The sequence below is a fragment of the Furipterus horrens genome, unplaced genomic scaffold (assembly GCF_987537825.1).
Source record: "Furipterus horrens unplaced genomic scaffold, mFurHor1.1.pri manual_scaffold_4, whole genome shotgun sequence".
NCBI classification, from domain to species: Eukaryota; Metazoa; Chordata; class Mammalia; order Chiroptera; family Furipteridae; genus Furipterus; species Furipterus horrens.
Window position 1 is genome coordinate 186,801,315 of NW_028327174.1, and position 22,370 is coordinate 186,823,684.

General features: G+C 47.6%; 1 protein-coding gene across 3 annotated transcripts in view; it reads left to right on the forward strand.

Annotated features, from left to right (window-relative positions):
- Positions 1–9,656: 9,656 nt before the first annotated feature.
- Positions 9,657–22,370, forward strand: part of SNX30 (sorting nexin family member 30) — a 92,355-nt gene continuing 79,641 nt past the window's right edge. For all 3 annotated transcript variants that reach the window (XM_090274571.1, XM_090274572.1, XM_090274573.1), the window contains exon 1: positions 9,657–9,956. In XM_090274571.1, coding sequence (XP_090130697.1) covers positions 9,801–9,956 — 156 coding nt within the window. In that variant the 5' untranslated portion in view covers positions 9,657–9,800. The remainder of the gene's footprint in view (positions 9,957–22,370) is intronic.

Consider the following 22,370-nt stretch of genomic DNA (forward strand, 5'->3'; position numbering starts at 1 on the left):
TCCGTTCACACTTCCCCTTGTGTTGGATCGCCTTGGAGCGGTTGCAGGCAGTTTTGAAAGGTGAATTGGGATGTATCTATTTAAGTTTAGTGGGACGTATTCAGCAGGTTCACTGTAGCTTCTGTGCATAGTGGGGTTATTGCTGGACATCCTAACAGTACCAGAGGTCACATTGTGAAATGACCTTGTCTTATGACACCTGGCACCAGATGTGTAGGGATCTAGAGGAGAAACGAAGTCTGAAATGTATGAAGCCAGAAGCTTGTCTGTAGAAAATTCTTCCCATCATCAGAGTTATAGAATTGTAAGCTAATGATTCCATTCTCACCGATAAGTAGCCAAAACCCAGAGTTCTCTCCTAGTAGGACTATCCTGGATAAAGCAGTACATACAATTATAAACTCCACAAAAAGGTTTTTTCTTTTTTTCTTTTTGGTGAAACTTACCCAAAACAGAGTAAGAATTTCTGGGTTTATAGGCTATAAATTGGTAGTATTTGTATAGACAGCAGATATGAAGCCACATATTTTATGCCTGCCAACATATCAGATTGAATTTGATGCTGAAAGAAGCTTTTCTAAACTGTCAGTAATAAAATAAAAAAAAATTCAATCAGCCATGCTAATGAAGTTCTTAAAGAATATGCCTCCAAATACTATGAAAATAGTATTGCAGAAGTGTGTCAGGCAGTTAATAAATAATTTTTTTAAAGTGTTGTGATATTTGTGATGTTTATCAGTTTCATAAAAAATTATAATTGTGGTGGTTTATTTTCTCATTCTACGTAAGTATTCACCTTTGGACCAAGTTTTATATTTAAAATTTTGGATTCTGATTGCGGGAGAGGGGGTGGGTTGGGTGGGGGAGAGAAATTAGGGGAAAAGGGGACAGCTGTAATTGAAAAACCAAAATTAAAAAAAAAATTTTTTTTGGATTCTTTTTCTTGAAAATGGCTCCTAAATTGTTTAAATTTCAGGTCTCAAAGTATGAATCCTCACCTGATTCAAATGTATTGGTCTTTCAAAGTTTGCCAGTAGGATAAGCGAAAATTGTATCTTTTTGCTTTTGTTGACCTTTCATGGATCTCTAGAGAGAGCAAACATTTTTTTCACATATATATTGCCCATTTGTATTTCCTCTTTGAATTGATTACCCATATGCTTTCGTCCATGTTTTTGTTTCTTCTAAATTTGTAGGGGCTGTGTATAAAGGATGTTAACACGTAGTGGATCATTGGTGTCCAAATAATTTTCTCTAGATTATCCTTTGTCATTTTTTTTGGCAACAGCTATATTGTATTCTAATTTACATACTGCACAATTCACCTAGGGTATTTATTGATATTATTTTTCCAGTTTTGTTGACAAATAATGTTATCTACTTAAGTTCTACGATGTAATATTTTGATACCCAATACATTGTGAAATGATTATCACAATGAAGCTAAATAACATATCCATCATATTACCCATTGAAAGTATACAATTCAATGGTTTTTAAAATACATTCACAGAGTTGTAAACCCATCTTCACAATCATTTTTAAAACATTTAATCACTCCCAAAAGAAATCCTGCACCCTTTAGCTATCATCCTCAATGCCCCATCACAATTTGTCTTTTGATATGTGGTATTTTTAATATCAAATTTCCTTAATTTTCCTATAGTCAAATATCTCTATATTTTCTTTTCAGCTTCTAGGTTTCCAGTTTCCAGTGTGGTTTAAAGTCTCCACTCTCTCTAAGGTTATTAACTATTCTAATATTTTATTTTTACATTTACATCTTTAATTCATCTGGGATGTATTCTCAGTTTTTTCCTAGCCTTTAATCAAGTAGACCCTCCCACTTCTTACCCAGATCTTGAGAAGAAATTACTAAACTTAATGAGGGAGAAGTTTCTCTTTCAACAGAGTTGGGGATAAACCCTGAGGGCCAGGCCAAAGGTGCAGGCACAAGGAAGAGGAACACCTCCAAAGACAGTCCTGCTCAGCCCTGTGTGCGCTCACTGTAGGACATGTGGTATATGCTCACATGATGCTTGAGACCTACCTTGACCAGATAACTTTTTCTTTCAAAAAGAGTTGAAAATGGGGTCCTCACAGCACTGGTCAGAAAGGAGCCAAGCTGTGCTTAGCAATGTGCTTCCAGAGACTATAGTATGGGTAGTGGGGGTAGCGGGAGGAGTAGCTACAGTGAAGAAACCTGGCAAACACTACCTGGACCACGTAAGCAAGGCTACTATCATGGTGATAAATCATGTCGATAGTAGTATCGCTGATATGATATGATGAGAATGGCCCTTTCCCGGCCAAGACTCATAATCCAAGTCTGACCATGAGAAGGACACTGGACAAACCCAGAATGAGGGGTGTGCTGTGAAATGCCTGATCAGTTTTTCTCAAAACTGTCAAGGTCTTCCTAGACAAAGGAAGTCTGAGAAACTGCCACAGGCCAGAGGAGGAGAAGAGACATGCTGACAAACATAATGAGGGATTCTGGATGAGATTCTGGAACGGAAAAAGAGCATCAGGGAAAAGCTAGTGAAATCCAATGAAGTACACAGTTTAAGTTATAGTAATGTACCAGCGTTGTCTCCTTAGTTGTGACAAATGTACCACCACGATCTAGGATGTTAACAATAGGAGACGCTGAGTGAGGAGTATGTGAGGACCCTGTACTGTTTTTGCCACTTTTCTGTAAGTCTAAAAGCATTCTAAAATAAAACAATTAAATTAAGAGGGAAAGGAAGGCACTTTTGCTCGCCACATTCTTCCTGGGGGGACATATCTAAACCAAGAAGGCATCCTTCCTTCTGACAATGAGTTAGTGTCTCTACAACCTAGTGCTTAATTTGAACAAATTATGTGGGTGGGTCAGGAAGGAATTTGGGAAAGTCATGTCCCCTGTCCACAGTCCCCCAGCCAGCGCAGAGAAGCCTTCCAGAACAGCTGATTCTGGCTGTCCTGGCCACTCCATGCATCCCACCCCCCCAGAAGCACAATGGCTCACAGTGGCATCCCCCATCCCCACCTGCCCCAAGATACTGCTCAGGATCACCAGAAGGCTCATTTTCTGGATGTGCTATTCTACTTCTTGAACCCTGGCTGTTCTCTTCACCATTGACACTTGCTCTGACCGCCCTTCCCTTGCTTTAGTGACCCATTCAGACCCCTTGCCCTGGTTTTTTGATCTTGGCTACTCACTCAACTCTGCACACCCTCTTGATTTCTGTACTACCTGGAGCTGCAGGTGAGAGCGGTTCCTTCTTCCCTCTCTCACTGCCCGACTGGCCTAAGGCCCCCTGGGTGTAGCTTCTCTTATCCATGTGATGGGACGCCATCAGCAGCAATATCTCTGCTCTAGGAAGAATACACTAACTATCCCAAGGAGAGTAGCCTTTAAAAACACTATTCTATTAGTCATTTCACTAATATATCAAATTATGATTTCGTAGCCTATGTTCTACTTTGTAAGGGGAGCAGTGACATGGTCTAGTTTCTGGCATCTTCTTCAATGTCCTGATCCCTAGACAGTAATGGCTGTGCATCTCTGTTTCAACACCCCAGGGGGTTCTGGGTAGTACTGGGGCTCATGGATGGACCCAAGTCAGCAGAGCAGACCTTCATTCTGAGGCCGTACAGAAATCCAGCAGTCGAGGGGGACCTTGAACTCTGCTGTCATTTCAGTGTTAAAGTTACTTGTAATCATCGGTCACCTCCTCAGATCCCACTCCGAGGGACTGGATGTGTGGCTTTTCCTGGGAAGAAATTAGGTGTACCTTGCCTTGATGACAAGAAGCAACTGAATGAGACTGACAGCCTCACAGAGATGTTGACCTGGAGTAGCCAAGAGATAGCACCTGCACTAGAAATTCGGAGCTGAATTACCCTTCATTCTAGTGTAGGATGGCAAGGTTTAAGAAGTCTTGCAGAGGACCGGGTTTGGTTTGGTAGAAAAATGAATGAATTCCAACAGATAAAACTTCTGGAAGTTTCTGTTTCTTGGCCTAAGCTCAAAGCTACTGTTCTTGCAAGCAGAGAGAATCAGATTAATGGGTGTGTGGTGAGCGCAGCTTCCCAAATTTTCCATTTTCTTCATGAGTGGTGATGGCGTGCTGCCTGCCATATTGTATGAGGCCCTGAGTGGAAAACCAAGCTTCCTGCTCTGCCAGCCAGAGACTCCCAAGGTTTCAGCATAATTCATTACCTCACATGGCCGGGGGTGAGGGGGGTGGGATAGGGAAAGCCCTGCCTTTACCATGTCACCTCGCCTGAATCTACCACCTGAGTACTGAGTATAATTTTCTTGTTGTGGCCCCAGCACCCTTTTGCTCCACTGCCCACAGGTTCTACAGAAGGACAAGGCCTGGGGCACTCTCATGACCTCTGTGTGATGAGGAGGAGTCTGGGGCCTGCACCATCATTTATCACCTGGGTTACAAAGCGCAGGAGGGACTGGGGAGCTGGCTTGGCTGCAGCTCCACCGTGGTGGAACCTGGGGCATGGATCTGGGAAGAGCTGGTGGCGCACAGAGCCTTTAGGAAAGATCAGAAGCTCTGCTCTTGGAAGGCAGGGTCTCTCTTCCTCTTCTGTCTTAGAGCCTTTCCTGTGTTTTTAGAGAGCAGTGTTTCTCAACCTTTTTTTAATTTTTTCCTTATCACTGTCTCTACTGGGGAAACATTGATTAGGTTTAAATTTTCCCTAACGAGAAAATTAAATACTAAGACACAAGATTTTTGTCGGGTAGCTTTGGAGGGCCACAAGCCATTGCAACATCTAAGACTTTTTTGCCCCACCCCGAGAATCAGTTTCCTCTTTCGGGAACACGTGTGAGAGAAGAACGGTTCTGCTGCTGAGAAACAGCGCTGCCCACAAAGGGAAGCTCTCCTGCCTGCTGGTTGTATTTCTCGTTGTCTAGCTCTCGAAGGATGAGCTCAGCAGCATGTTACAGGGATACCGATTAAACTGCCCGAGACCGCAGAGGTGTTTACTGTTTACTTCAGAAGTCTGGAGTTAGGCGCGGTGGCTCGGTGATGCCATCAAAACACAGGTTCTCTTCGATTCCCAGTCAGGGCACATGATTAGGTTGCACGTCAGGTCCCCAGTTGGGGGTGCGTGAGAGGCAACCACACAGTGATGTTTCTCTCCCTCTCTTTCTCCTTTGCCCTCTCTCAAAAATAAATAAATAAATAAAATAAACAAACAAATAAATTATTTTAAAAAACAAAACAAAACACAGGTTCTCACCCTCTCAGCGATCCTCAGGGCGCTGGGGATGCCTCCTCCGCTCTTGGCCACAAGATGGCTGTAGCAGCTCCAGGCATCCGGTCCTCACAAACCTGCATTTGTAGGGAGAGGGACGGAGGGAGACAGGACCACAGAGAAAAGGGGCAAATGACTGGTCGCCAAATGATAGTTGCTAATCTCTCTCTCTCTTCACTCCTTTACCTTCTGGCTTTACTTAACTGGCATTCCCCAGACCCACATGTGAATCACTATACATCCAAATGGAGGGCTGCACTAGCAATAGCACTAGCTGGTTGGCCTGAGCAAAGTACTTAACATCTCTGGGCCTCAGCTTCCTCATTCATGAAGTTAGGGCCACACACTAGATGCCTTTTTATGTAAACTTGTATAAAGAGTGCTGATGTGAAGACTCTTGAATCCATCTTTTGATGAATACACACACGCTTTTCCGTTGTGGTCTGGGAGCGGAACTGCTGGGTCGTATGATGTCCAAATATCCCTATTCCAGACAGATGCAAACGTTTTTCCATCCTACCCACACTTCACTGTTAATAGACTCAGTGCCAGGGCTCCCAGTGCTTGTCAGCTCAGTGTCTCCCCCAGCCCCACCTCTGTCATGGACAGCCACCACAAAGAGTAATCCACAGCCACACACTCCAGAGCCTGCTTGTGAAGAGAGCCAGGTAACAGGTGTCCCTTGTGACAGCGGTGAATTGCATTTCTGGGGCCAGGTGTGGCCCTGTTTCTAAGAGCCTACTTGACCAGCCAAAAGAGGTTCTGGGGCTCTGGAAAAGACTCATTTCATTGTGAGGCACTTCACAGCCAGCGCTACAAAATGAATCTGTCAACAGATAATTTAGCTCATGCAAGCCCTTCTAAACTTTAAGCACCTGGTAGATCCTCAATAAAAGGAACCATAAAAGTGTAGGGTAAAAGGCCCTGTGATAGCATTTTGTAAGAGAAATTTGTGTTTTGGACACTTTTGAGCAAACAGGAAATTTCTCCAAAGTAAGCACTTAAAATACTACTTACAGAAGCAGGTTTGGAATGTCAGTTTCTGGTTTAGAGAAATGGGTGGAGCCCTGAGAACAGTGTTGGTCCAAGTGCAGTCCATAGGCCAGCGTCAGCATGAACAGCAGGTGGGCGGTTAACAAAATTCCAATTCCAGTCCCCATCGCAGAATCAGAATCTTAGGAGGGGTCTAGAAATTTGCATTTGCACAGACTCACAGGGCTTTCTTGGGCGTGAGTCCATGATCTGTGCTGCACTGCCCCCTGCAGAAGGTCCCCATGCTCTGGGGGCCGGGCACTCAGGTGTGGAAAGATAAAGGGTCCTATCATTTACCCACAAGCATCTCTGCTGGTTCCGAGGCAAGGTTCTATTTCTCATTTGCAAAATTCTTCAGATCCTGGACCTGCTGGCTTTTGCTTTTTCCTGGTACATCATTGGCCAAGTTCAACTGTCCACACAATTTTGCCTCTGTTGGCGACGGTGCCTTCTCAGTTCTCAGTTGCCCCTCTTGTCTGAGCCAACCCTCTGTGGCTTTCTCCATGTCACTCTGAATGCTGTTTGAAAACCTCCTTTGTCCTCATCAGCCGGCCACTTCAGAAGTGCTGGTGGTATTCTGAGGCAGGGTTTGGGATGCCATATAGAATAGAGCTATGATTGTATTCAAAACCAGAAGAGGGTTTGCAGCTAAGACAAACATGAATACAGCCTAAGCACATGCTGTACCAGGGGACACAAAGGGAGAAGTCTCCGTTGTGACTGCTTTGTTTCTGAGCTCTGGGTGCTTCTGTGAAGTCCTCATAGACTTGCTAGTGAGATTCACAAGATTCCAGCTTGGCAAACTTCCCGAATTCTGGGGCCCCAGGCCCTGTCTCCTGAAAGGCCTAAGATTCCCAGTGGAGGGGGAAGGCGCTGTGCTCTCTTCTTGGGTTCTGTGGCGTTTCTCCGGCGCCCCCATGCACACTTATCCAGAGTGTTCTTCCTCAGAGCTCAGCCCTAGGAATCCAAGCGTCCCTCCACAAATTCCAGCAAACGCTAGAAACTCCTGTCCTGATATAAAAACTTCATGTTTCCTCCTTACCACCATATTGCTTTGCAAACTTTCAGTAAAAGCACAGTCAATACTCTGGGACACTTAGAGTTATTTCAGTGACAGTTTCCCACCACAAAGAACACTGAAATACAACAGGAAATGGTGACTATGAATAGGCAGTCCTGGGCTAAAACTGAATGGTGGATACTTCATAGCAAAATGTTTTCCACCGAAGTTCACTTTCTTTAGTTTTGATGACTACCCACTGGATCCTTGTGGCTATAGGCCACTGACCAACCAGGAAATCAGAAAATAAGTAAAGAAACTGTTTCAGATGGCCTTTTAGGGACTCTGGGTTTTTTTGTTTGTTCGTTTGTTTTGCTTTGGGGTTTTTGGTGGGAGCACAGAAAAATGGTACTGTGACCCAAACTGAGCAAAGAGAATAAGAATAAGAATAGTAGAGAAACCCTGACAAAGAGAGACAGGAAGGGAATGGACATTTAGGGAGAATCTATTCCATGCCAGCATGCTATTTTAGTCTCAAAACCACCACCGAAGGTAAGTTTACCTGCTTCCTGTGCTCTTTCTTTTTTAGGCTACAAAACAGGTTCATGAAGGTTAGGCCTCTAGCTCATGGTCACCCACTTGTGGTAACTCAGGAGGAATTCAAAGGTGGCTCGCTTTTCACTCTTCCCTGGTGTCCCGAAAGGAAAGCTGTGTGAAGTCTGAATAAGATCTCTGTTACGTTAAGGCAGCCTGGCTGTTAAAATAAATCAGGCTGTTCAATAAGAAACACTTATGCTATACATCTGTAGGACACTCATTTCTAGTTATAGTCATGCTATTTATTTTAACGCCCATCAGAACAATGGTGAATAGGGTCTGCAGCAGTTGTTAAGCAGCTGTTGAATATACAAGTTAATTTTACCCAACTCCAAGAGAACCAGACTCTGGCATTTCTGTGAGGGAGATGCAGCATTTAAAATTGTTCCCAGTGTCCTCTGAGTCCTAGTCTTCCCACAAGGCAGACACAAGTCGAGGAGGTAAAAGCTGATTAAGTGAGGACCAAGGCCCAATGAATTATACCAGGGAAAATAAGGAAGCTCTCATAAAGCTCTTTGAGTCTCTGAGTGATATTTTGGGTCAGCCTCAACTCTCTGCGTTCTCCTCCTGCTGAAGAATCACTTGTTTCTAGATAAAAGTGTGCTGGAGACCACAGTGACTCCCAACTTCAAGATTTGTCAGGTGAAATGGGACAATCCGACAGAGAGTGGGAATAGATAGGGGAAAACGTGCTCCCTCACGATAAACCACCCTACCTGTGACTTTGTTAGTGTTTATCTGTCCTTGCCTGAACTGATAACCTCTACTGACTTGTCCCTGAGAACAAAAGTTGCAGAGATAGGTAAGGTGGGATAAGGAAGTGAACTTCCACCCCAAAGAGCTGAAGCAATGCCTTAACTATCTCCACTCTGCGAGCAAATAATGCTGAGAATCCAGCTAGGCCAAAGGCCTGAAAATGAAGCACAAAAGCATGAAAAAAGAGCTTAAACCTCGCAGTTCTTTCAAAAGGCAGTGCGGTCAAGGTGTGACTTTAAAGTCACGTATCATTTGTAGCACTCCTTCTCTTTATTTACTGATCCTTGCTCTTTTGAGGTTTAACCCAGCTTCGCTGCAGAAGCAAGCTGGCACGGGGATCCATTTGAAGAAATCCCACGCAGTCTCCTTGACTTGTTGTTCTCTGACTCCTTTGAGTCTAATTATAGCATTTTTTGCCATTCTTATAATGTGCCTCGTAATCCCTTGTATTTTGGATTAAAGGCCAGAAGATCACAACCCACGTGCGTGTTCTAAAGCCCCAGATCCAAGCGTGGCTGCCCGTGGGCGCATCAGTAAACGCCGGTGGGACGGAACAACAGGATCCTCCAACGTCTTTTTCCACCTCTGATTTCCGTTAAACACTTGCTCTGGGGACAGCGCGCAGTCTCCGCAGAGCCGGTCTCTCCCAGGCGAGGCTGGACACTCGGAGGACAGCGGCCGATGGCTCAGGGCGCACTTCCTGCGGGGCAGCGGGCGGGGACAGCGCTGCCCGCCTCCCCCCACCCCCCCACCTCCCCATCCACCCGCCCACTTCGGTCCACCCCGTCTCCCTCCGCCTCCCCGGGCGGCCGCGGCGCCGCGGGGGCGGGGCCGCGAGAGGCCGGGTAGCGTGGCGGTGCTGGCCGGCCGCCAGCGCCTAAGGTGCGAGCGGATCGCTGCGGGCTCGGGCGCGGAGCGGGGGCGCGCGGCGCGGAGCAGCCCAGCCCAGCCCAGCCTGGCCCAGCCCGGCGCGGGCAGAGACGAGCCCGCGGCAGAGGCGGCGGCGGCGGCGGCGCGGAGCAGCCCAGCCCGGCGGGCGCAGGGCCTCCGGCAGAGCTCCGGCGGAGCGGGGCCTCGGCCCGGGCGCTGGGGGAGCCCGTCGCGGCGGGCAGCACTAGGAAGCGGCGGCGGCGCGTCCCGGGCGGTGCACGCCATGTCGGGCGGGCTCCCCAAGGCCCTGCCGTCCACGGGGCCCCACTCCCTGCGCGACATGCCGCACCCGCTGGCCGGCTCCAGCAGCGAGGAGGCCGTGGGCGGCGACAGCACGCCCAGCCCGGACCTGCTCCTGGCCCGCAGCTTCGCCGACAAGGTGGGGTGCGCTTAGCTGGGGACTGGGAGGTTCATTTCTCTCCCGAAGGGGATGAAGGAGTCCGAGCTCCCTTGGGCACCGGGCCGGCCCACCCCGGCGCCCCCTGCCCGGGGGCGTGCGTGCCCTCGCCCCCCGAGCCTTTGGAAACGGCGTTTCCTCTCTGCCTCCTCCGTGGGGTCGCAGCCGCAGGGGAAGCGGCCAGAGGGGGACGGGCTTGCCCGGCTTTGACTGGTCTCGAGCGCTGGTGACAGCTGGTGGGGAGGGGTCCCGCCTGCGAACTGGGAGCGCAGGGCTCGGCGCCTCTGCCCTGGGATGGGGTCCCAAGTTCCTCCGGGTGCGTCCCTGAAGGCTGAGCTGCGGAGTAACTTGTAGCTCCTCCAGCTTGCTGGGGCGGCCAAGAAGTAAGAGTTAATGGTTTTCTGTAGTGGGACTGGGCAGCCTCGGTCTTACTGCCAGTCATCTTCCTCTCCGACTGTCCTGTGCGGAGGGATCTTTGTCTAGGTTTGTTGTGTGCCCTGACAAGTCACCTGACTCAGACCCCAGCCGGTGGCGGGAGGAGGCTCAGCTGTGGTTTTCTGTCTGGGGCTCCATTCACCTCTGCCGGCCTCCCACACTGTTTAGGTTTGGCAGCCGCTGGTTTTGTGGTTGATGGAAAGAAAGCTCGCCCTTTGACCTTCTTTGTGCAGAGTGAGGTTCCTGATTTTCTTAGAGCAGCACAACCCTCCTGCTGCTTTGAGAGACAGCAGAGTCCAGTACGGGGGGGGGGGGGCGGCGCATCCCCCTCCCCAGTCGCCATTTCAGCTGTGACCAGGACTTGAGCTGTGATTGTATTTGCGCTGCTGTTGACCCTTGCCACTAATTGCAGAAGTTACAATTGTTCTCAACACTTGTGATCAGTATTTCCCCCTCCTAGTAAAATTTGAAGTGAATTCCATCTTGTCCTAATACTAAATGAAATTAGCGGACCTACCTTTCTTTCCCCCTTAGATGGGAGCGTATGTGGTACAATTAAAATGAGTATGCCTGCACTGAGCACTCAGAATAGCTGGGGAGGGGTGCTTGATACACCTTCTTAAGAGAGTTTGTAAAAGCGAAGAGTGGGGAGGGGGGGTTGTAGCATTAGAAGCAAGAAGACTTTAAAAGCTAATAAAACCAGTGAATTGAGCAGCTTGAGGTGTGTGTGTGTATAGGACTCTTTGTGGTTGTTTTTCTTTATTTGATAGATTATAAACTATATGAAGGCTTATGTTCTTGAAAATACCTTCCCCATATTTGACACTCATTAAGTAATTGTTGAAAGGTCTGAATGAATACTTTGTTGCTCTTTTATGGACAGAGAAATTGTCCTACATGTATGTTGGTTAGAAACTGAGGTTAAATCTTTTGATTTCCATCTCAAGTCTGTGTAGGATAGTGAATTATCGATTGCTGTGTGACAAATTACCCCAAAATTTAGCACCTGAAAGTAGTACCTGAGGGTCAAAAATATGGGAGCCGTTTAGCTGAGTGGCTGTGACTCAGGTCTTTCATGAGGTTACTGTTGACGAGGGTTTCCATCATAGGAAGTCTGGAGTGGGGGAGGTGGGCTTCCAGGCTCACTCATTTGGCTATTGGCAGGTAGTTCCGCTCCATCGGGCCACTTGACGTGCTAACTGGTTTCCTCCAGAACAAGTGATCCCGGAAAGCAAGTGACCCCAAGACTCAAGCCACAGTCTTGTGTAATCTAATCTTGGAAGTGACAGACCTCTGTCATATTCAGTTGGTCACGTAGACCAATGCTGGGACAATGTGGGAAGAACGTATGAATATATCAATAGGTCCTCAAATAATGTCGTTCTGTTATAACATTGATGAAATGCTCTAGGAGCTTAACCCTTGTTTATGTAATAGCTTCAGGTCTTGTTATATGTAGTTTCACTTAAAATCGCAGAATGATGGACAACATTAAGTTAGGGATCACTGGGGCCATCTTGGAGGTTGGCAGCTACAGGTGGCTATTTTAAATATTTGCTTAATGAGCCACTCTTGAAGGACACCTGACTCAGAAGTATGGTTATTTTACTAATAAGTACTGGGAAGATAAATGCTCTGTACCACCAAGATCTTATTGATGGGCAGGAAGTCTGGCCCAAGTGTAATTACTGCTGCCTGCCTTTACAGAGACACTTCTGTAAGAGAGACAGTCTTGAAGATCTTAGTGTTAATTCTTGAATATTTAATGTCTCCTTATAGCTGTAAGGATCATCAAAATGACATCATTCCCAAGGGCCTGATTTATAGTAAGCCACTTTTCCTTAGAGGCTAGACAATATAATTTTTTTCCCCGACTGGGAGTAACATTTTCCTTGAGTCTTGGCATGCACCTGTGTTTTCACAAGTCTGGAGAAAGTTCTGTAGAAAGCAGCGATGAAGCAACAGAGGTGAATCAGGACCCGGGGAAGGAAGGCTTCCCTATGCCCTGCTTTTTCTTACCTAGGCAGCGTGGAGGTCAGGTAGGAACAGTGAGGGTTCCGGTCTGCTTTTAAAAAGAAGCCTGCTCTCTTGCTTTTTTGGATATTATGGTTGGGATCCTGGATACCTGCTTCAGAGTCAATGCTGGGCTTGGAGAACGAAGATTTGATAGGCTGCTTAGAATGCAGGGTTATATTATGTGAGGGGAATTGCTTTCTGTGGGCCCAAGTCTGGCAGACACTTCTGAATGACTTCTGGGTGCTGGGAAGGAGGGAAAGACCATATGTAATGGCCTCGCCACCCACAAAATTTAAAAGTATCCAAACCATGGAGTGATGGGAAGAATCCTTTCTGTCCATCAAGGGTTGCTGGGACTAATTCTTTTGATGCCAGCTAAACTCACCAGGCCTGCTATCACTACATCCTTCATCTCCACCTAAAATGTAAGTAAGCCTCCCTGGCTGGCGTGGCTCAGTGGGTTGAGCACTAGCCTGGGCACCGGAAGGTCACCATCGCTGGTTTGATTCCCATTCCTGGTCAGGGCACATGCCTGGGTTGCAGGCCAGGTCCTCAGTAGCAGGCACATGAGAGGCAACCAATCAGATCGATGTTATATTTCTTTCCCTCTCTTTCTCCCTCCCTTCCCCTTTCTCTAAAAATAAATAATTCAGATACTGAAAATGTAAGTAAACCACTGGCCCATCTCTCCTTTTTACTCTCCTCTGCAAACTGCTCTGGGCTGCTTCTCCCTCGACTCAGCCTCCAACTCCTATGCCCCCCCCAAACTTAACATCAAGCCCTCTCACTGTGGTTAACACCGCTACCCACATCCTCAACGCTTCCACCTACTTCCTGCCCCCTCGGTCACTGCTCCCCCTGAAGTCTTTGAAATTGAGGTGTCTTCCTCCTGTGCTCTATTCACATCAGGTTCAGGAGATAGGGGTTAGCGTCCTTGCCCTCCACTGCCTCTTAGAACCGAGTTCTGCTCCTCTGAGGCTCATGTCATTTTATTTGTTCCTTCAACAAATATTTAAGGGCCTGCTAAGAGTCAGGCCCTGTCCTAGGAGCTTGAGATGAGTCAGCCAGTTGAAGACCTCTGCCCTCTTTGGGTACATTCAGTGAGTATGTGCTCAGTTATGTAGTAAATGCTCTGGGAGGAAGAAACAGGAGGGCAGGGAGGTGTTCAGGGTCACTGGCCATGGCGCTAGGGATTCAGGTAGGGCTTATTGAGAACTTGCGTTTGGAGCAGACTTGAAGGAGGCGAGGGAGTTTGCAGGTGGCTGTCTGGAGGACTGTCCAGGGCACAACCACCGCAGAGGCCTGAAGGCCCATTTTCAGAGTGTTGGGGAATAGCCCAGAGGCCAGGGTGGCCAGGGTGAGTGAGCAGTGGAAAGTCACAGTAGGAGGGTGTGGTGTGGTGGGGGCCTGGTGGGTCACCCTGAGAACTTTAGCCTTAACTTTACGAGTCGTTGCAGAGTCTGGAGCAGAAGGAGGGCATGGTGTGGCTTACATGTTGAGAAGGATCACGCAGGCTCTTGCATTGAGAATCCTTTATTTAGCTGGTCTACTGAATTAGGCCTTTTTTTTTTTTTTTTTTTTAAGGTAAAAAGATATAAACCAAAAATCCGCAGGTATTTGGTTTCAGGGATGGCTGAAACTAAGTATTCAAATGATGTCAGGAATCTGTCACTTTCCTCTTGGCTCTGCACTCTTCTGTGTTAGCTTTTTCTCAAGCCAGCAAGGGGATAGGTTATACAAACAAGCCTCACAACGCTAGCAGAAAGGAGAGCACCTCTTTCCTGGTAGTTCCAGCAAAAGCTTGGGCTGGTGTCTCAGGGGCCTAAATTGGGTCAGGCGCCGAAACCAATCCTTGAAACTCTGATTGCCCAGACCTGACACAGGTCCTTATGTGTAGAGCGTGGGGAAGGGAAGTTTTTGTAAGTATGTTTGTTTGTTTAAACTGGGAAATATATATACAAAGTATACAAAATATATCTGTATGAGCTAAGGAATAAAATGTATCTATATGACTGGCCGAATAATAAAATAAAATATATCTATGTGATTGAGTGGATAATAAAATAAAATGTATCTGTGTGATTGAACTAATAACATAAACACTCCTGTTCCTATCCCCAGGATTAAACTATAGACTATTACTAATATTTTCAGAAGTTCCCTCGGTACCTAGGGAGGTAAGAGGTGGCTTCCAAAGTAAAATCAAGATGCTGTCATTAGAAGAAGCAGGAACCAATGAATATTGGACAAGCAGAAACAACACATGTCCATTGCAGACCCTTCACTACCTTTTTCGTCCCTGTCACTTCCCAGCTTCCCTGCTCCTCAGTCCTATTCATTAAAGTCTTTAGATTCCCTGGCCCCCACAGCTCACTGTCTTCTCCAATCATGCTTTCATCTCATGGGACTCTGTCCAAATCGGCAACACTCTCAGCTTTTTGACCCTATTTACAGTCACCTTCACGTCGTTTTTGGAGTTCAGCTGCCCTCTCCCATGGCCACACCTTTGTGTTATAACTCTTAGAACTGTTCCGCTCAGAGGTAATACCATCAGATACCGTCTTTTCTTGCCTTCATCTCAGTGATCACCGACTACACCTGTTCTCTAACCTCCCTCTTTCACCCACCTGCTTTAGATTCCATCTCGTCAATTGCATTCCTTCTTTTACACCTGATCTGGATCATTCCATTTTTTTTATTTTTCATGTTCTTTGCCTACGCCTAGAGTGTCTGAAGGCACCTTGAGAATTCCTGCCCACGTAAAACCACAGATTCCAACCCCAGTTGGGGCCTCGGTGTGCTGGGCACCCCTTCTTTGCACAGTGGATGCCCATTCTGCGCGGCGGCTAATCTGTAGCTTTTCTCTGCCCCCACACCTCCCACCCCTCTACTCCACCCTTCCTTCTGCCCATGGCCTCATTTTCTAGCTCAGAGAAGACAGAAGTCACAGTGAAAGAACTTCTTTTCACCAGTCTAGAGTGATCCGGATCAGTAGCCATCCTTGCTTTCTTACCCCCTGTTGCAGTAGAACAGCTTCTTAGCGGATCCGGGCCTACACAGCCCGCCCCCCCGGGCCTCTTGGAGACCAGACCCTGCTCTGCTGCCCTCCTGCCTCACTCTTGTGTCTTCCGACTCCCTCTCCACAGGCTCATTCCCATCAATATTTAAACATCCTCAAGTGGCTCTCATTTCTAAAACAAAGCAAGAATAAAGAAAACGCTGCTGGGATGTTGCTTCTCCATCTCCTGCCTGACCGTTGTTGACTCCTCTTCACAGCCAGACTTTTTGAAAGAAAGATGTGCTCCTCTCGCCTCTGCTTCCTAACCTCTGGCTTCCTGGCCAGCCTCGTGCTGCCTGGCTTCTGACTTTCCTACTCAGGGATCCTGTGACTTCCTTACTGCTGAATCCAGCTGATGCCTCGAATTCCTTATCTTACCCGTTGTCCTGTAGCACTTGATCCAGGGGGGACCCCCCCCCCCTGCCTGAAGCACTCTGCTTGCCATTGTGTTGTGGAGGCTGCACTCTGGAGCCTGGTTGTCTGGATTTTAATCCCAGCTCCACTACCTGCAGCCTTTGTAACAGCAACTTATTTTATCTCTCTGAGCCTCAGTTTCCTCATCTTGAAGAGGGGGGTAACAGAAGTCCCAACCTCACAGGGTCGCTGTGAAAATCCTGCGAGGTCATTTCTAAAACACTAAAACAGTGCCTTGAGGAGTGTCTGGTACAGAGTGAGCCTTTCATAAATGCGAGGTAGCGGTGGTGGTTTTTATTCTTAGTCTTTTTCTTTTTTTTTTTTGGCCTAGACTTTGTCAGTTTCTGTATTAGTCGTGGTCTGGTCAAGGAATAAAACCACTGTAGCTATTTCACACTGAGAGACTGTAATGCAGGGAATCATTTACGAGGTGGTGGGAAGCATGAGAAATCAGGCAGAGGACGCAGAGGTAACCCGGAGGGGAGCAGTAGCAGGAAGCCACTGTCATCCTGGGGCGGGGAGGGTGGGAAGAGGTGATATGTCAGTGCAGGAGCTTCCGTGGGCATCTGCACCGCTGGAGGCAGGGCTGCTCAGCCCAGGCTGGGGCCGCAGAGGGAGGGCGCCCTGAAGAGGCAGCAGCAGCTGCCAGGGCCACTGTCTGAACCAGAGAGCAATGCCCTGCCTTCTCGCCCCATCCTGCCTTCTGGTCTCTCATTAGTATCTTCCGTTGGCCAAAATACCTGCCTTGGTGGATGTGTGCCCCTGGCAGGACCAAGCAGTCTTTCCTGCAATTTGCTCAGGTGGGTGCTGGGGGAAAGAAGTTCTCTTTCGGTGAGGTGGTGATCCTGTGTTGCCTGCGAGGTGGGATGTGGAGGGTGCCTGCTTAAGGCTGAGGCTGCTCCTCCGAGAGGAGAGGGGCGCTGGAGAGGTAGGTGGGGCAAGCCTGAGGGGCCCTTGACCCCCCACCCCCCACCTGTGCCAGCCCTACCTGAAACTAGCTAGCCCTGCTCTTTGAGCTTCCTGGTTACAGGGGGTTGTGAGTTCCCGTTAGTTTACACTATTTTCAATTTGGTTGTCACCGGAAACTTAGAATTGACCAACATGTGGACCTTAAAATGTGAAGTGAAAATTGAGTTTTGCGTTGGGAGTATCGTGAAGGGGGTGCTTCAGTGGGATCGGTCGGCCTGCTGTTGGGGTGTACACCTGCCCGTCCACTGCAGCAGAGGCCTGTTTTCACTAGGCCCTTGGAGTCTGGGGAGGCTTTCAGGTGCGGGGTGGGGAAAGCAGCAGCGGCTGCAGGGGAGCTTGAGCGGAGCTCCGAGGTGGCAAAGGCCCATGCATGCGGCAGTTGGATTGAATTGGGTCATGTGTGGTTTTGAGAGTCCAGACGTGGGGATTAGTGAGTGAGGAAGGGGGAGGTCAGGGTGGGAGTAAGCCGAAGACGGCTCTGTGTGCCGCGGTGTGGAGCTGCTTTTATTCTCCAGGCAATAGCCAGCCCTAGAGGGTTTTTGAGCCAGGTAACGTGTGATCAGCACTTGGAATGAGGAGACCCTGGCCGTGAACGAGGTAGGTTAGGGGAGGTGTCAGCCTGTTTTAGGTTGGAGGTGGTTGCCTGGAAGAAGAAAGGTTAGCACAGGTAAAGATGGTTAGTTTTGGTAAGGTGGGGGGGGGGGGGGGACTGGTTTTCTAGTCTAGGAGGCCGATGCTCCCTGGTGCCCCATCTAGAGGACGAGGATCAGAAATTGGGAAGCAAGCGTGAGCCAGAGGTATAATTATGAGTAGGATGCAGTCTGAGGTCAGGAGCTGAGGGCAGAGGTTGTCCGAACCCTGATGTTGAAGGCCTACGCAGACTTCGTCGGGGCTTAGCGCGAGTGGGGCCTCCGGAGCCCTTTCTCATCACACAGACGCGAGACTCCAGTAGATCTAGGTAGAGGTGGGAGTGGAAGATGCAGAAGGTGAGGTCAGAATTCAGACCCAGTAGATACTGAAAGTCACACGGAAGGCAGGAGGTCAGAGCAGTTTGCTATAAGGGTGGTCACTTAAGGGAAACAAGGCTGAGAAAGGTCTTCAGGATCAGGGAGAATTGAACATTAGTGGAGGTTTTGGGGAAGAAGACATGTTTCATGATAAATGAGAGTCCATGATAAATTAGAGCTTGGCAAAATTGCTCTTAATTCATGTATGAGCCTTTGAGTCTGTTTACTTGATATTAGAGGGGTCATATGCTGTCCCACATCGGCCTTGTCTCAGATGTGACAGTCCTCACATTGGCTGCCACGGCAGGAATCGGGAAGTCTTGTCGCGTGTTGTGGGGTGGGGGGAGAGAGTAGACGAGGACCAAAGGGATAAACAGGAAAAGTGTTCCAGGCTCCTGTGTGAGAAAAGGCCCAGACGAAGGAAAAGCACACAGCATGTTTGGGGAGCAGAGTGCAGGCACTTTTCAAAATCCCCATCTCCTGAGCATCTGCTGCGCGCCTGGCTCTGTGCCGGGCAATGGGGATGTTGGGAAAGATTAGACAAAGTCTCTCCCGTGAGAGGGTCACGGTCCAGTGAAGAAGAAAGACACATACACGGAGACTTGCCGTAGAAGGTGAAAGATGCTAAATGTATTTACTAGCTCTGCGACCGTGAGCGAGTTTCTTAACCTTGTACCTTAGCCCTCCCCCAATCCGAGGGTGCGCTTTCTGCGGTTCCAGTTACCCACGGCCACTGCAGTCTGAAAATGTTAGACTTCCCCAACCGTCAACATCGTCTTCTCCTGACATCTAACTATTGACATCATCATGGCGCCATGATGTGGGATCACCCCAAGCAGCTGGTCCTGTCAGCAGGTCAGCAGTAGCCGGACGCAACCTCCCACTGCCGACGTTCACCTCACTGCATCTCATCCCGCAGGCATTTGGTCTCATCATCCCGAGAAGGGCGAGTGCAGTACAATAAGATACTTTGAGAGAGAGAGAGACCATATTCTCATAACTTTTATTACAGTATATTGCTGTCATTGTCCTATCTTATTAGTTATTGCTAATCTTATGCTGTGTCTGATTTATAAGTTAATTTTTATCATGGGTAGGTACGTATAGGAAGTGTTAGGACCAGAGACCGACATGTTGCCTGTCCCGTGACCTGCCCCCTGTGTCAGGCCCTGCATAACAGGCTACAGCCAGTGATCTCTGTATTCTTGGGTCAGACACGCAGGATCTGACACAGGGGGCAGGTCACAGGGCAGGCAACATGTCGGTCTCTAGCCATAACAGGAAGCAACATAGTATATATAGGGTTTGGTGCTAATCGCGGTTTTAGGCATCCACTGGGATCTTGCAAGGTATCCCCAGCAGATAAGGTGGGGCAGTACTGTAATGCCTCAGTATCCTCCTATCTAAATTTCACATTATTTTACGAGGGTGCACTGAAGATTAAGTGAGTGTTTAAAATAGTGTCTGGTACATGGTAAATACACTGGAAATACTAGGTGTTATTGCCTTAGAACCGGACCCTGAGAAAGAGTTTAACTGCCGGTAGTTTGAGAGATAAAGGAGTGAGACCGGGAAGGGGAGGCAGCCAGCAGAAGGTGTGTTACAGAGCTGGACCTCACTGAGCGTAGCTGGAGCGTTACTCTTCGGGGACCCTGGGAGCCTGTATAGGACATGCACCTCGGTTATCCCTACCCCAGGTCGGGGAGCTGGGGTCTTCAGACAGCAGCCCTGCCTGCCATTGGTTAAGCAAGGCTTGGGGTGGAGGTGTTGGGCATGAATCACCAAGCATTTCCCCACTGCCCCATGGCTGAGCAAAGCAGGATCAGCAGCCAGGAGGTGCAGTCAGGCCAAGAAATGCAGGCGCTGGCAGCTGCAGGTTGGGACCACGGGCACTGGACTGGGTAGGGAGGGGGTACAGATGGGGCACTGGCATTGTCATATACTACAGATGTGAAAGTAATACACAGGGAAAGATGTAAGGAGTGACCGTGCTTAGGAGGATGGTGGCTCTTCCAAAGGAGATGATGTTTGAGCCGGAGAATGAAGGGTTGATGTTTTACAAATGGACAAAGGAAGGAGGAGTAACCCGAGCAGAGAAGCCAGCAGGTGCCAGGCTGGGCAGTGTCAGATTGCACGGATGTGTGTGAGGGCTGGTGAGCGATGAGGCTGGGAAGGTAGGTAGTGGACAGATTACGGTCTGTAATAAGGGCTTCATCCTGAGGGACAGGCAGGCCAATTGTATTTTAAGCAGGAGAGGTGCAGTGTAGTATTTGTGGTTAGCCAGGTCACTGTCACTGAGCCCCTAGCCCGGTGGGATTGGGCGGGTGGGGCTGATAGGTGGGATTCCAGGGGCGAGGCTGTTGCAGCAGGAAGTCGGGGGAGGCAGTTTCACTGGGGCTTTGACCGACTGGATTCAGGAAGTGTAGCGGTCAGGAGTTTGGTTTGCAAATGATAGAAACGCAGGTGGCACTGCAGTGTCCCCAAAGTCATCCATGTTGTGGCATGTGACAAAATGTTCTTCTTTTGAAAGACTGAATAATACTCCATTATATGTACATACATTTTCTTCATTCATCTGTTGATCGGCTATTGTGAATGATGCTGCAATGAATAGGGGTGTGCAAATACCTCTTCAAGTCCTATCTTCAGGTCTTTGGATGTTTACCCAGAAGTGGGAGTGCTGGGTTTTATGGTAATTCTGTTTTTAATGTTCCGAGGAGTGTCCATCCTGTTTCTCACTGTGGCTGCATCATTTTACAGCCCCACCAACAGTGCACAAGGATTCCCTTTACATCCCCGCCAGCACGTGTTCTTTCCTATTTTGACGGTAACATTTTAATGGATATGAAGTTGCATCTCGTTGTGCTTGTGATTTGTGTTTTTCTGATGATTAGTGATGCTTAGCATCTTTTCATGTGCTTGTTGGCCAGTTGTATCTCACCTTTGGAGAAACATCTGTTCAAGTTCTTGTCTCATTTTAAAATCAGGTTATTTGATTTTGTTGTTGCTGCTGAATTGTAGGAGTTCTTTTTATTCTGGATATTAACCCCTATCAGATATGATTTGCGAATATTTTCTTCCATTCTGTAGGTTGCCTTTTAATTCTGTTAGGTCCTTTGCACAAAATCTTTCAAGTTTGATGTGGTCCTATTTGTCTATTTTTGCTTTTGTTGCCTGTGTTTTTGGTGTCGTATCTAAGAAATCATTGCCGAGTCCAATGTCGTGAAGCTTTTTTTCCTGTTCTTTTTCCCCAGGAGTTTTATGGTTTTGGATCTTAGGTTTAGGTCTTTAATCCATTTTGAGTTAATTTTTGTACATGGTGTAAGATGAAGGTCCAGATTCATTCTTTTGCATGTGGGTATCCAGTTTTCCCATTTCTAATTGTTGAAAAGACTGTCCTTTTAAAACTCATTTCTTAGCAGTATTAATAAACCATATTATGTTAATACTTGAAGTGCTAAGATGAATTTATTCTGTAAGTATACAAGGAACTCATCCGTACTGTGCACTGTGTAAGGCACTACTAATGTTCCTTGGGAGTTAAGATATCCAAATTCTGGAATTAACATTAGCCTGGGACAGGTCAGGTCTCAGACGTTCAGCTAAATATCTTATTGTAATTAGAATTAAAACGGTTATGGAATCGTTGTTTTGCTGCAAACATGGAAGCCTAGATATTCTTTAGGACTATTTAATTAGGGCAGAGGTCTCTTCTAAGGAACTGGCCTTGTCATCCTGCTGGCATCAGCATCTGTGCTACAGAAACGCAGCATAGCAGCTGTCCTCTGCCCTGTCTGGTCAAGAAAATCTTGTTTATTTCATGACTTACATCGGCAGTTGTGAAGGACACACTTTCTGTTCGTTCCTCAGAGATCGTGTGGGCCTGTCATGTACCATGCCTGAAGGATACATAGGTGAACCCAATGACCCTCTGCTAGGCACCCACAGTCCAGGAAGGGAAACAGAGGAGGACCAAATGAATCATTGCAATTTAACATGATAGGCGTATGTTTTACAAAATGCCATGATGGTAACCAGAGGGATTTCTTTGTGTTAAAAGAAATTCTTGAGTGAAGCGCGTTTGAAGGAGACCTTGGGTTCTCTATTGTAGGTAATGATTACATTTTGTCTTTTCAATTAATGGCCAGTGATGGAATTTCAATGAGAATTTGGATAATTGTTTTCTGGTATGATGAAAATGGAAAATTCTTCACTATTCAGCCCTTAGATTTTATTATGTATATGTTAATCCAATGAATGTTCTTTTCCAGTGTGTAAAAAATTGACTACAGCATTTGTGGGACCCATTTTAAAATTAAAATGCTTGTCTCATTGTTAAAAAACTATTAAGAATTTTGCCTTGACTGGTGTGGCTCAGTTGGTTGGGCATTGCCCCGCAAAGCAAAAGGTTGCAGATTTGATTCCTGTTCAGTCCCCGGTTGGGGCGTGTGCGAGAAGCAGCCGATTGATGTTTTTCTCCCACATTGATGTTTCTCT